The following is a 12,224-nucleotide window of genomic DNA, read 5'->3' as shown; positions in this document are numbered from 1 at the left end:
GATCAAAAACAGGTAGCTGTAGCTGCTCAGCAACGCAAGTCATCGCCCTAGAATGAGCCGGCTCTCGCTCTTGTAAAGGACTCGAAAAGTTTCTTCCTTGACGTCTGTCCATGGTGCGGTTTGCTTCCATCGGAAGAAGCAGAATAACTGTCAGACCTGACCTGACCTCACCTGACAGCCTGCCTTGCCTTGCTTTCCGGCCAACTCTCAACACTTGCTTTGCTAGCAGCAAGAGGGTTGGCGGAAATAATGTTTGACGAGCAGAACGCACGATTGTGATCTTTCTTCCCTGCTCTGTGTTTTTCTGACCACAACGCACGTATAGACAGATATCCAATCGCAAAAGGATTGCCCAGGTTGGTGGAAGAAAAAATCACGACGCGAACTTGTCATGTTTCCCTTTAACCCTCACATCGAGGACCTCCTCATGGAAATTGCCCTCTCTGCGCGCCTTCTTGAGCCTCTTCACCTCGTGGTCCTCCAGACGTCTCCCGACGGCGGCTTCCAGCTCCCTCCGACTGATCCTCTCGCGGGCCTTGCTCTCCTTGGACGCCTTGACCTTGGGCTTGAAGCGGGCCTGCATGCGCACGCGCATCGTGCTCTCGAACGAGATGCTCGTCGCGTCTCCGCGGATCTCCACTGCTGCGCCACCAGTAGTCTTCGATGATCCCTGTCCTTCCTTGATGGCCAGGAAGGTCTCCGAGTCGCCGCCGTGCGTCTGGAAGGAGAACATCCCCGGTGTATCGGGGGATTGGACGACGAGGAAGGATTCGAAATGCGAGATGGCAGGGGCGGTTGCGCTGAGGATGCCGTATTTGTCGCAGCTGAGATATCTGTTGCAAACAAGAAAACACAAATGTTTAGCTATCTTCTCAACCCAGAATAATAATGCCAGGAAGGATGGATTATGTACTCACCTCCCATGATGTCCCTTAAAGCTAATACTCTCACTACCAGCCACCCGCGTCGCGACCCAAACCTGTCGGACATCATGCGGCTCGGCGGTCCGCGGATCACCATCGATCATGTTCTCCAGCTCGCTGGCGAAGACCTTGCCATTGGCGTCGCAGGCGAGGCACGTCGGGGGCGAGGAAGGGAGGACGAAGATGATGGGGCCGTTGATGTCCGAGGGCACGTCGGCGGAGACCCAGCTCTGGTCGTCGGGGGTTTCGTCTTCTTCTGCCGCTGCTGCTGCTGTCGCGGATTGCTCCTTCTGCTCGGACTTCACGCGGTCATGGTGGTCATGGTCGGTTTCGCGATGCTTGCGTTTTTTGGGCTTTTCGCCTTTGAATGTTAGGGGCTTGACCATGGTGGACTTGACTTAACAAATTACAACAGGGAGCTCGGCAAAATATGAAAAGCCAGAAAGAAAAAGGAGAGAGAAATTATGGTGGTTGGAATGCCGTCGCGAGGTTAATGATCTAATTAGTAGCTAGTTCGGTAGTTATGTGATTGAGGCTCGTTGGTTATGTAATTTATTCGTGGCGGCTAAGGCTTAATTAAGTCAGCTGTAATACGGAAGTATACCCGTAAATCAAAGCAAAGCAACCAACCTACCTAAGGTAATACACAAGCTACAATAGCAATAGCAATCAATAATCCATGGTTGCTTATGAGGTTATGTGTGTATGTTATCCAACCAGCATTTATTTTTGTAAGCAAGCCTGTTGTTCTGTGTAGATGCAGTTAATTAGTTGTACTGTACGACAGGGCTTGTCCAACATGAAACTATTTATTCAAGGTCTCTCTCTTTTCTCAGAATTGCAGAGTATTTCAATGAATGCATAATAATGCAAATGACATTATTATCACCATCATCATCATCATTGTTAGTATCATTACCAAACGAATGAATTGTGGAGCTCAATTAGAATCCTACTCTGCTCAGAAGGGTTAGAACTACTTTCACGCTAAACAGGTTCAACTTCGTTGTTTATCAAGGTCCTCAATTTAATCGACTACACTACACTATAAATACCCGGATTTCTTCTTATTTTGGTCAGACACACAGAGTTCATCCAATTGCACAAATCATGCAGGAATCTTTTATTTATTCTCTTCTTTTTCTAGTTCATTCATGACACTATCGGACATTCAACAACACGAGGATTCAAAGAGTCTAAAGAATGGCGTCATCGCCCTCTAAGATCTTTCCAAAATCCAATGAAGCTGTCTATCTAGTCAAAGACGATCGCCGCCTTGATGGCGCTCTTGTTCTTCAACGACGCCAGACACTCCTCCCACTGCTCCAGCTTGAAGGTCTTGTTCACGATACCCTGAACCTTGACTTTGCCGGAGTCCAGGTAGTCGATGGCAGCGGGGAACTTGTAGGTCTCGGAGAAGCTACCCAGAATGGTGATCTCGTCACCGACTAGACGGAGTCAGTACGGTCAACAGCAAAGAAAAAAATACAAGATGCAAACTTACAGATCTTGCTCGGGGGCCACGTAACGCGGTCCTTGTTCGCGTACACACCGTACACGACGAGCTTGCCTCCACGGCGGACATAGTTAATGGCATCTTCCAGGATCTTGGCATTGCCGGTAGCCTCGACGACAATGTCGAAGCCGTACGGGTTGTCGGCCTTCAGCTTCTCAAACTGAGCCTCAGGGTTCGTGCGAGAAAGAGCAACGTATTCATCACCAGCACCGAGCTTCTTGGCCAACTCCATCTTCTGACCCTCGGGCGCAGCGACGACGACGCGGCATCCTCCGTTCAGACGGAGCATCTGAGCAAGGACCTATACAATCTGAGTCAGCAATCGAAATCGATCTACAGGACTAGGGAAATCCTACCAGACCAGTGGGACCGGCGCCGAACACCAGGACGGACGAGCCCATCTTGGGGGCAATCTTGTCCAGACCGTGAGCAGCGCAGGAAGCGGGCTCAAGCAGAGTGGCGTCCACATCAGAGAGGTTCTTAATCTTGAAGACACGGCCGGCTATGTCGTCTGTCAACCTTGCTGCTCATCGAGCCAACAGGGCTGTTTTCATTTACTTACCAGGGTAGGCGCAGTACTCAGCGAAACCGCCGTTCATCGTGACACCGTGAGCCTCGAAGTGCTCGCAGAGCAACTCCTCTCCTCGCCGGCAGTAGAAGCATTGGCCGCAAAGCTCGGAGTTGTCAGCAACAACACGGTCGCCGATCTCGAAACCCTTGACCTTGGGACCAACTGCGGCAACAACACCGACAGTCTCATGGCCTGAAAAAGACCATTAGAGAAAGTCACCAATAATTGAATACCGACCAAGTTTGGACGAGCTTACCAGGAACGAGAGGGAACTGCGTGGAGATGGGTGTCAGCGGCACTACACGAAGTGAAGAACGAGTCGTCGAAACATACGCACCTTGGCAATGAATTCTCCCTCGTGAATATGCAGATCGGTACCACAGACACCGCAAGCCTTGACCTTGATCTAATTCGTCGACAAATCACCAGTCAGCAATGCCGTTCCAAGTCGATTCTGGAGGCAGCGGAGGAGCCGGAGGATCATTACCAAGACATCGTTTTCACGCAGAGTGGGAACAGGGATATCGACAACGGCAAACGTCTCAGGCTTCTCATATCTGAAGAGGGAGAGACCCGGTTAGCCGCACTGAAGGGAGGATCGGAGAGTGAGAACAATTTCGAGGCTGCTTGCTGGGACGTCGCCCCCATGATCGGTAGGAAATCCTGTCTGAATTCCCAGACGGGCAATCCCAACGCAGACAGCGTGGGGGAACGAGTGGGGGAAGGAGATTCCAGGACGGGCGGCCGCGAGAAAGCAATTTCCCAGACTGGCAACTCCAGGAGTTGGGAAACTGCAGTGCTCCCCGTCCAATTGGAATTCCGCAGCGCAGCAGGGGAAACGAAAAGAAGAGCACAGCAACATACCTGAGAGCCTTCATAGTCTTGGGGACGTTGGCAGCCATGGTGTCTATGGGACGATTTCTGAAAGAGGGAGAATCAAGCCGGAAACCTGGGAGGAGTTGGGCAATGTCAGCACGAAAGACGTGTCAAGCGCAGCTACGTGGAATCCCCGCCTTGGAGCGGGGGAGCCAGAAGCTGTGAGGGGGAAAGCGGTGTGCAGTGCGTAACAGGGCAACACACTCACCAAGAAGAAATTCTGATGGGATTAATTACAGGGGAAGGGCAGTCTACCCAGGGAGAAAGAGTGAGCGAGGGAGGAGGAGTTGAGAAAGAGACGAAGCAGCGGGCATACGGCGTACTTAACTGCACGCAAGTCACTGCGGGTCGTGAGGGACAGACATGAGGTCAGCGCCCAGGTGAACTGGCATCGCTGGGGATCAGCAGCAGCCAGAGTTAGTGGGCATGGCCAGCGGGATCCGTTGTTATCGCCACCGGACACGGCAGCCATGGCCCAATTGCCCATCCATACGGAAGCACAGCGCTGCAGGAAAACTCATCCAGCGTGGCTTAGTCACCGCGATGATTGTCGCCGTGTCATGGACCACCGGCTCCGGTCCGCCCCTGTACAAGCCTACAAGGTGTGTTGGATCAAGGGCCCGATTCCTCTGGAATCCGAACCCGCCGTGCCGGTCCCAGCGAGCAACCAAACTGATCCTATACGGAGTCGGCACATGACCATTAAAATACGTTAGTCGCGACATGTGCGCTTCCTCACAGCTACGGCAGAGAGAATCAAAGTCGATCACTTATTCAGGGGCCTAAAAAGCATAAAAAAATATGTCCTGTACATACTCTGTACCTACCCACGCAGCTCATATGTAGGCATCCTGCACTGTCGTTGAGTTGGCTGCAGTGGCTGCACGCCAACTAGCGGGACGAAGATCCCTCTTCCCCGGACAAAAAAAAATGGAGAATCATTAAAACTTTGAACTACGCTGGAAAAAAAGACGCAAAGAATAATGCGCTACAGGGCATAGTACGGTACTAGATCGGCCTGCCGTCCACTTTTTCTGACACGCCGTCCCGAGAGAGTCGGGACGTTCTAGACTCGGGCACCGTAACGGGGAAGCTTGGATGTTCTTACAGGCACAAGAATGGTTTAGATGGGGAGATCCGGCGGTGTGCGCAATCCAGCTCCCGGGTCCCCCAGTACCCAGGAAGGCTTAGCAGGAATCCATTTTCGCTGCTATCCCAAGTCACGAGGACAGCAGAATCTTTTTTCGCGTGTTCTTTTCCTGCGACAAATTACCCCGCGTGGCCTCTCCGGGCTCCACTTGGCTCCCTAACAAACTCCCCTCCCATGGCTTGGCAGCGATAGCGAGCCCAAGCCGTGCTTTTTTTAGGCCCCGAGTTCCTGGCAGAGACGGGATTCTGGAAAATTTTACGAAGCGGTGAACAATAAAATTTGGAAAGGAGAGAAAACGAAAAAAAAAAGTTGAGCTTGTTTATCGACTTTGCTTTCTCGCGAGCTTGTTCCCCTGAGCTATGACTAGACTGCTACCCCACTCTAAGCCAACTAAATTAGTAAACAAAACTCCCCCCTTCTTAGATACCTCATCTAATTCTATCCAAGAAGGTGGAACAGCATTGACTGGTGTGTCACCGCGGCTGTAATCAGGTACCTAACGACCCACATCATCATTTTCAGGACTATTACAATGGGGTTGTGTTCAGGGGTAACCTTGTGAAGATGTCCATCTCATGGCTCAACCATCGGTCAATTCTCAATATTTTCTTCAGGATAAGAACAATCGTCATACAGGCCATTCCTGGCGCTACCGATAATGATACCTTTGCAATAATTACATGCTTCGTGACAATGCCACCGGGGCATTCCATCTCACATTCCTCTACCTGGGATCGCGGGAAGATCTCATCCGCCCATCATTTCAACCCGAACCCTTCGCTATTCACCACAGCTCCCCACAGCTTACTCTCCAGCTTCTTCCTCGTAGAATAGCGGAATAACCCCAAGGTGTTGAAACAGGTGCGCGCGATGGGGTACCGGGGCGAGTCTTCCCCAAGGCAGGATATCCGGATGCTCAGACTCGTCGCTCCCATCGCCGGGATCCGATCACTGCCGGTGATGAACGACAGGATTTTCCTCTGGTCCTGGGCCGATGACTCGGCAAAGAATTCCCAGAACCATCGGACCGCGGGCTCAGACTCGGGGTCCGCGCTGGGCCAGTTTTCGTAGGTAGCAACCGCACGCAGCGAGGCCACGTCCAGAGGTTCGTCCGAGCCGCGCACCAGGAGCTCAATTTCCTCGGGCCGGAACAGCGAGAGGGCATTGCCTCCGCACACGGTGAAGAACCCCCGCTTGAAAGGCTCAAATTGTTTCTGGACAGCCGTATCCAGCAAATACTGGACATACAGATTCACGAACTCGTGCCGGTTGGCGTTCGTTACGGGTCTCTTCTCACCACCAGGGCAGAGAGGTACCTCAATGCGTTGGCCATAGCGGTCGATCTGTGCGACAAAGTCATAGCAGAAAGTCTCCTGGACATCTCCTTCGAATTCAAGCAGGGCCCGCAGCCCTTTGGCCAATGCTGGCCGGTATTCAGCAAGATCATCAAGCGTGCACGTATACGTGTTTCTCGATGTCGACATGGAAGAAGAGACACTCGGCGCTGGTGCCGAAGTCAAAAGCTTCTTGAAGGCGAACGGCGGTAAAGCGACGTCCAGAATCGTCGAGTTGTAGATCGCCAGACCCAACAGCACCCCAACCAGGAAGAATTGCTCCGACGATTCGAAGCAGAACGGGTTAAAATAGCAGAAATGAGAATCATCGTCGTAAATGAACAGACCTAAATCGTTGTGAGCAGCCATTTTCTAACCATCACATACCTGGAAAGCGGTCGACGCCATACCATGATTAGGATCGAAGACCTCTCTCACAAGCAGCAAAAACCACTCTTTGCGGAGTCCTCCTGCATCGACGCCCTCTTCGCCAATGAATTCGATCCGCAGACCCTTCTTGACCTCTTCTGGGCCGGACCCAACCACCTCGCTGACACCCCGTAAACTGTCTTCGACCAGGCAATCTCGTCGGACTCGGAGAAGCAGATACTGGCTGACAGCCTTGCGACTGAGGATGCTGTCAAAGAACGCCTCTCGCGCTTTGATTTCCATCTGGCGACGTGCATCATATTCCAGGATCCGGATCTTCGCATAGATACTGAGAAAGAATGGGTACTGGCAAAAGGAGAACTTCCCGTTCCTGGATTCCCACGTTTCAAAATCGGCAACCAAATCAGAGTAATCCAGTAGTGTATTGTAGAACGAGCTTATGGGGATCATTTGGCCATGACTGTAAGCATGGTGCTTAGCCGCGAGCCCGGGATTCGGCACTTTCGGATCATAAAGGACGCCATCGCGCTTTCGGGGAATATTGCTATTGTTCGCTGCAAACAGCAACGCCATCACTCGTGCGGCTGCCCGAATCTGCCAATCTTCATTGTAGACTATGAGTCGTCTGCCGCCGTCATTGGGGGGCTTAGAGGGAGATCGTCCATTGAGGGCCGCATGTAATTGTGCTGCGTGAGTGTTTCCCAGAGTGTCTGGGAGGCTTGGGACCAGGCCATTAGACGATGGCTTGGCAGTTTCACTCCGCTGCTGTCCATGCTGTCGCATCAGTCGATAGGTGACGAACCCTCCAACAAGGTTGACGAGTTTTTCAAATTGTCCTTCCGAATAACGCGAGAACCAGCTGATCAGGTAGTGGTGACAATCGTTGGGCAGATTCGAAATCAAACCCAGGATCCTTTTGATGATACCAGAATGATGGCCCGGCCCTCCCGACTTTGACTTGGCAGGTGCCGCTTCTCCTCGCCGACCTGGGTTGTGATCGGCCGGATTGTATGGCCTGCTAAAGTTGGTGATCGATCCTTGCTCTCCGCTCGGCGGTCCCGCCGTCCCAGAACGCTGGGTTTGGGATGAAGTGGAGGAAAACAACAAAGGATTTGCAAGCAACATGAGAAGGAATCTGGTGTTCTCGGGACGCTGGAGTGGACGTCGAGGCCGCTTCAGAAGATTCTCGGTTGCTTTGAGAAGCGTCCGTTGAGTATGTATACGCGCGTCGCTGATCTCCTTCTCCAGAACAGCCAAGTCAACTGATTCCCAGCGTTTCCTTCTCTCCAAACCTTGTCCACTGGTATCAGACGGGGCCATCGCAGCCCACATGTCCCTCCATGAATCCCCTACGTTGATCACCAAGCGATACCATTCAGCCAGTTCCGCCCATTCGATTCGAGGAGACCTTGATGTCACACGGGATTTGGACGGGGCCGGGGATTTGTCTCTCGCGTGCAGGTCCTTAATATCATGACGGCGGGGTCGACCTCCCATCCACCAGGAGGAATTTTCTGCGACATCTCCCAGGAGCAAAGTCTTTGCATCGAGTTCGAAGACTGGTACATCCTGAGAATTGGGCTGGGATGACGGTTCGGGATTCGCCTTTACTGGATTGCTTTCGCTGGCAGTTCGATGCGATGGGCGGGGTGTCAAGAATGACATATTCAGACAGTCACAGCCTGTGAAGGAACTGATTATGTATTCCTCGAGAGGCCGAAAGATAGACGGGCGACTCTCGGGATGGCCCTTCTGTTCAGCGCCATGAGGTGATCGATCCCTCCCTTGTGGGGAGCGATCAATTCTCCGTACGGGCGGGGTATCGGAACTAGAACGGCTTCTGGCACGAGGGTCTTTCCGTTGTGTATCGATCGACGGCGTCGTAAGGAATCTGCTGTCTTGTCTCTTCGTAGGGCTTGGTATTGGGCCTGGACCTGCAGGGAACCGCCATGGCTCTGGGTGATCTGTAGCATGCTGCTGGACACTGGTCTTCTCTGGGAAACGGTGTAAAGGCGCAGACGACGGATGTTGACGACCATCTAATTTGCTACGTAGGTAAACCGACAGACAGTGATCGATAATAGCCCGCGTTCGTTCGATAGACAACGGAGCCGCTAAAGGAATTGTAAGAACCTGTTCAGATTAAGAAGGGCTTCTCACAATGACGTACCTGGCAGGGTGGTCTTCGAGGAGTCATCCTTTGGAGGGGGAGGAGGAGGATGGCCATGGTCAAGTGGGGGATCGTAGGAGGCGGGGCAAGGCTCCAAGTCGTTGACTGTCAGGCATACTGTACACCTGAATACTTTCAAGTTTCTCGGCCATCGCACGGTGGAATTGCATGTCATGCATTTCCCGCTCACAAAGTCCTCTGCTGGCGTCCATCGTTTCCGCGGGCTACTGGATCGCGGTTCGGGGACGTAGGTCACCTCATCGTCATCATCTGAATCGAGAAAATCCTTCTTCGTAACCTTCTTGTCACTCCTTTTGGCGTTGCTCGGCAAGATGGACGGGAAGGGATGGCTCAGCGAGCGAGCGTGTGTGCGCCGGTGAGGTGTTGGCCCGGGGGGCGTGTGCATAGGATCAATCACGGGAACGGCATAATCGATGGGTATCGGCGCACTTCTCTGCGTATCACCGTGAGGGTTGCCTGGCTTGAGTAGGTCGCATTCGAGCTCGATGACGACGGGGTCGAGAGCAACCGGGAAGACCACGACGGCATATGGGCACATTTATATCTTGGACACGTTGGTGTAGGTAGACCTTCAAGAGAGCGATGACGTTCACTTTCTTTTAATGCGGAATGGCGCGCTATTCTTCTCTGTCGATATTCCAAGCTTCAGCAAGACTCTCCACGGGTCACCATTGGAGCAGCTGTAAGGTAACAATAGCCGGGATGTTCTCCGACTAGATCTGAAGCTGTCGGGGGTGCGTCTTGCACGGTTGCACCTACCGAAAAGTACTCGTATTAACTCTTCCGTGTTCTCAATTAAGAAACCCAGAGGCTCTGAACGCTCAAGGAAGTCATGGATGGACCTCAGAAAGGTGACCAGTGGCAATGCACCGAATAGGACCTTGATGCCCTCGAGAAGCGGACACGGGGGCCTGCCCGTGCAGGGGAATCGCAATGGATAGACAACAGGGGGCTGAAAGGAAGATGTCCAAGGTTATGGCACCATATTACCGGTCCTAGTAGGAGGAGTACGGAGCAGTTCCCTTGGTTGATGATGCAGGCGGGGGCAGGAGCTGGCCTAAAAGCGCCCTTGCCAGCCTTATCCGGCATGGCGGCAGGGACCACCAACCGGGCAGAGCAGCCAGTCCAGCGGCGGCGGCTTCCCCGAGAAGTGAGACCCGAGCTTGGCCGCTACGTAATCTGTGCTCAGTCTTCGGGCCTAGGTGACTAATTACTCTAACGATGACGACGAGAGACACATTCACTATTTTTAGGCCTCCTACAGTCTAGACGCAGATCCGAGTCCCCGCCCAGGTATGCTTGATCGTGCAAATTATTTATGGAACATGGAAACCTTGGCCCGTGGAATGAGAGTCAGACACTGGGAATACCGGAACGGTACAAGCATGAAGTGCAGTGTGAAAGCGGACCGTTGTCCAATTTGAGCCAGAAGATCAAAAAGTCCTTACAAACCAAGTAAAATCACATTCCATGAGTTTTCTCGAACCGGCACCACCATGTTATCATGAGCACGAGACTTTAATGCCGAGATCAACGACAGCACGAAAGGGAATCAATCCTACGAAGTATCTCCGGTTATTTGGACCACTGAAATTTCCGGCGAAGAAAAATAGTCTTATTCCTCGCTCCCATGTCAGATTAGACTCATTTTTTTCGTAAAGCACACGCTGGAAAACCACAATGGTATGATCATCGTGAATTTTATGGTTCGAACCAATAACATCCACACAAAGAGATAGATGCCATGATGTCCCCCACTGCCAATGGACCCCCCTACATTTAACGGTATCTCCAGAAGACCTGGGTGTTGTGGCGCTTCCAGGTCTTCCTCCGGCCGGCCGAGGTCTTGTTGAAACGGTGGCCCTTGTTGATACCACGGGACTTCTTGCCGATAGAAGTGAGACCACGGGCTTCGCGGTGCTGAGGTGAGAAGACATGTCAGTACACGCTCCTGCCTTTTCTCTTTCCAAATCCCTCCAACCATGCCCCGGAAGGACAAAGAGCCATACCTTGTGAACAGGCTTGCAGATCCAGTTGATCCGCGGGTCGCGGCGGATGGCCTTGTGCTGCGGGTCCACGAGAATGACCTCGTAGTACTTGTAGGTCGAGTCCTGGTTAATCCAGTAGGAGTTCAGGACGCGCAGGTTGGCGCAGCGACGACCAACACGCTCCTCAGCAGTGCAGCGGAGAGAGCGCTGGTACTTCAGCTGGTTAACACCCTGGTTGGTGGGTTTGCCTAAGAGTCATCAGATCAGCCCGATATGCTCCAAGATTCCTCATTCACACAGAAACCGGCGCGTACCGTAGGTGGCACCCTTAGGAACGGGCCGCTTGCGTCCTCCGCGTCGCACACGGACACGGTAGATCACGTAGCCCTGCTTGGCCTTGTAGCCGAGACGACGAGCCTTGTCGGGGCGAGATGGGCGGGAAGCGCGGTGGATCACATCGAGTTGACGGAGCTATATTAATGCACTCTCAGCAAAGTTCAACGAGTGTATAGCAAGACACAGCAAGCCAAGATAAGATTGGATTGCGTGCCACGTCCACCTGACCGGGTGTGTAAAATCGAGCCGCCCAAGCAATACACCATCAAGAACAGGTATCATCCTATGGCAATGGCAAAACGAGTTCTGATCTCGACTCCCGGCAGGTATCTCAAAGAAAGCATTATTCGGGGGATCTCACCTCCCAGCATCGGACGCGCAGCAGGAAGCGAAGCACGTCAGACTGCTTCTTCTTGTAAAGCTCTTCCACGTACTTGAGGGCACCCATCTGGAGCAGCACACCAGTCAGCCAACCGTTCAGAGCGAGATTCCAATTTCAATCGCGTGAATTCCGTCAATACGGGCGATAGTAGAGAGCATACCTTGTCGGCGTGGACTCCTCGTCGGTTGTCGTCGTTGTCGCTGCTGGGAGCAGAAAAGTTGCGAGTCTCTCCTCTCGTCAAGGGAATGGAGCGAATGTGTGTGGGACGCTAAAAATTAGGCGAGCGGTGCACACAACCCGCGCTGGCCAACCATGTTAAGGCGGCCTGTGCAGCCAACCAGAGTGCTCGGAAGGCGGGTTCAACGCTAGCGCAGAGAGTATCAAAATTTAGCTACGAAATTGGAAGTACCTCAGTACATGTCTCTGAGCACGTGTCCTTGTATGCTCTTTTTCCTGGAAATCCTGGTGAAATGACAGAAGAACCTACGTATCAGCGCTCAACATGATGGACGACTACGCGAAGGTATTGAACAGCTGGTTTGCAATTCTTAGAGATTTACATAAAGG

At 52.6% G+C, this 12,224-nt stretch overlaps 4 protein-coding genes across 4 annotated transcripts; all 4 read right to left on the bottom strand.

The window, feature by feature from the left end:
- Positions 1 to 373: 373 nt before the first annotated feature.
- T310_4348 (uncharacterized protein) lies at positions 374 to 1,309 on the bottom strand (the record flags this gene model as incomplete). The annotated part of the gene is made up of 2 exons (XM_013472793.1): positions 374 to 833; positions 918 to 1,309. 2 exons carry the CDS (start codon positions 1,307 to 1,309, stop codon positions 374 to 376), a joined length of 852 nt encoding a protein of 283 aa, XP_013328247.1.
- Positions 1,310 to 2,177: 868 nt separating this feature from the next.
- Positions 2,178 to 3,912, bottom strand: T310_4347 (Alcohol dehydrogenase, zinc-containing; the record flags this gene model as incomplete). The annotated part of the gene is made up of 8 exons (XM_013472792.1): positions 2,178 to 2,371; positions 2,428 to 2,740; positions 2,796 to 2,962; positions 3,002 to 3,202; positions 3,267 to 3,308; positions 3,344 to 3,416; positions 3,498 to 3,567; positions 3,875 to 3,912. 8 exons carry the CDS (start codon positions 3,910 to 3,912, stop codon positions 2,178 to 2,180), a joined length of 1,098 nt encoding a protein of 365 aa, XP_013328246.1.
- Positions 3,913 to 5,794: 1,882 nt separating this feature from the next.
- T310_4346 (uncharacterized protein) lies at positions 5,795 to 9,489 on the bottom strand (the record flags this gene model as incomplete). Its single annotated transcript, XM_013472791.1, has 3 exons — positions 5,795 to 6,717; positions 6,748 to 8,874; positions 8,931 to 9,489. The coding sequence occupies 3 exons, from the start codon at positions 9,487 to 9,489 to the stop codon at positions 5,795 to 5,797; spliced, it is 3,609 nt and encodes a 1,202-aa protein (XP_013328245.1).
- Positions 9,490 to 10,730: 1,241 nt separating this feature from the next.
- On the bottom strand, positions 10,731 to 12,161 carry T310_4345 (Ribosomal protein L15; the record flags this gene model as incomplete). Its single annotated transcript, XM_013472790.1, has 6 exons — positions 10,731 to 10,871; positions 10,961 to 11,187; positions 11,254 to 11,410; positions 11,637 to 11,723; positions 11,818 to 11,860; positions 12,145 to 12,161. 6 exons carry the CDS (start codon positions 12,159 to 12,161, stop codon positions 10,731 to 10,733), a joined length of 672 nt encoding a protein of 223 aa, XP_013328244.1.
- Positions 12,162 to 12,224: the final 63 nt, after the last annotated feature.

The sequence above is a fragment of the Rasamsonia emersonii genome (assembly GCF_000968595.1).
Source record: "Rasamsonia emersonii CBS 393.64 chromosome Unknown ctg1118621760107, whole genome shotgun sequence".
NCBI classification, from domain to species: domain Eukaryota; kingdom Fungi; phylum Ascomycota; class Eurotiomycetes; order Eurotiales; family Trichocomaceae; genus Rasamsonia; species Rasamsonia emersonii.
Note: the sequence above shows the minus strand (reverse complement) of the source record. Positions and strands in the feature narration are given on the sequence as shown.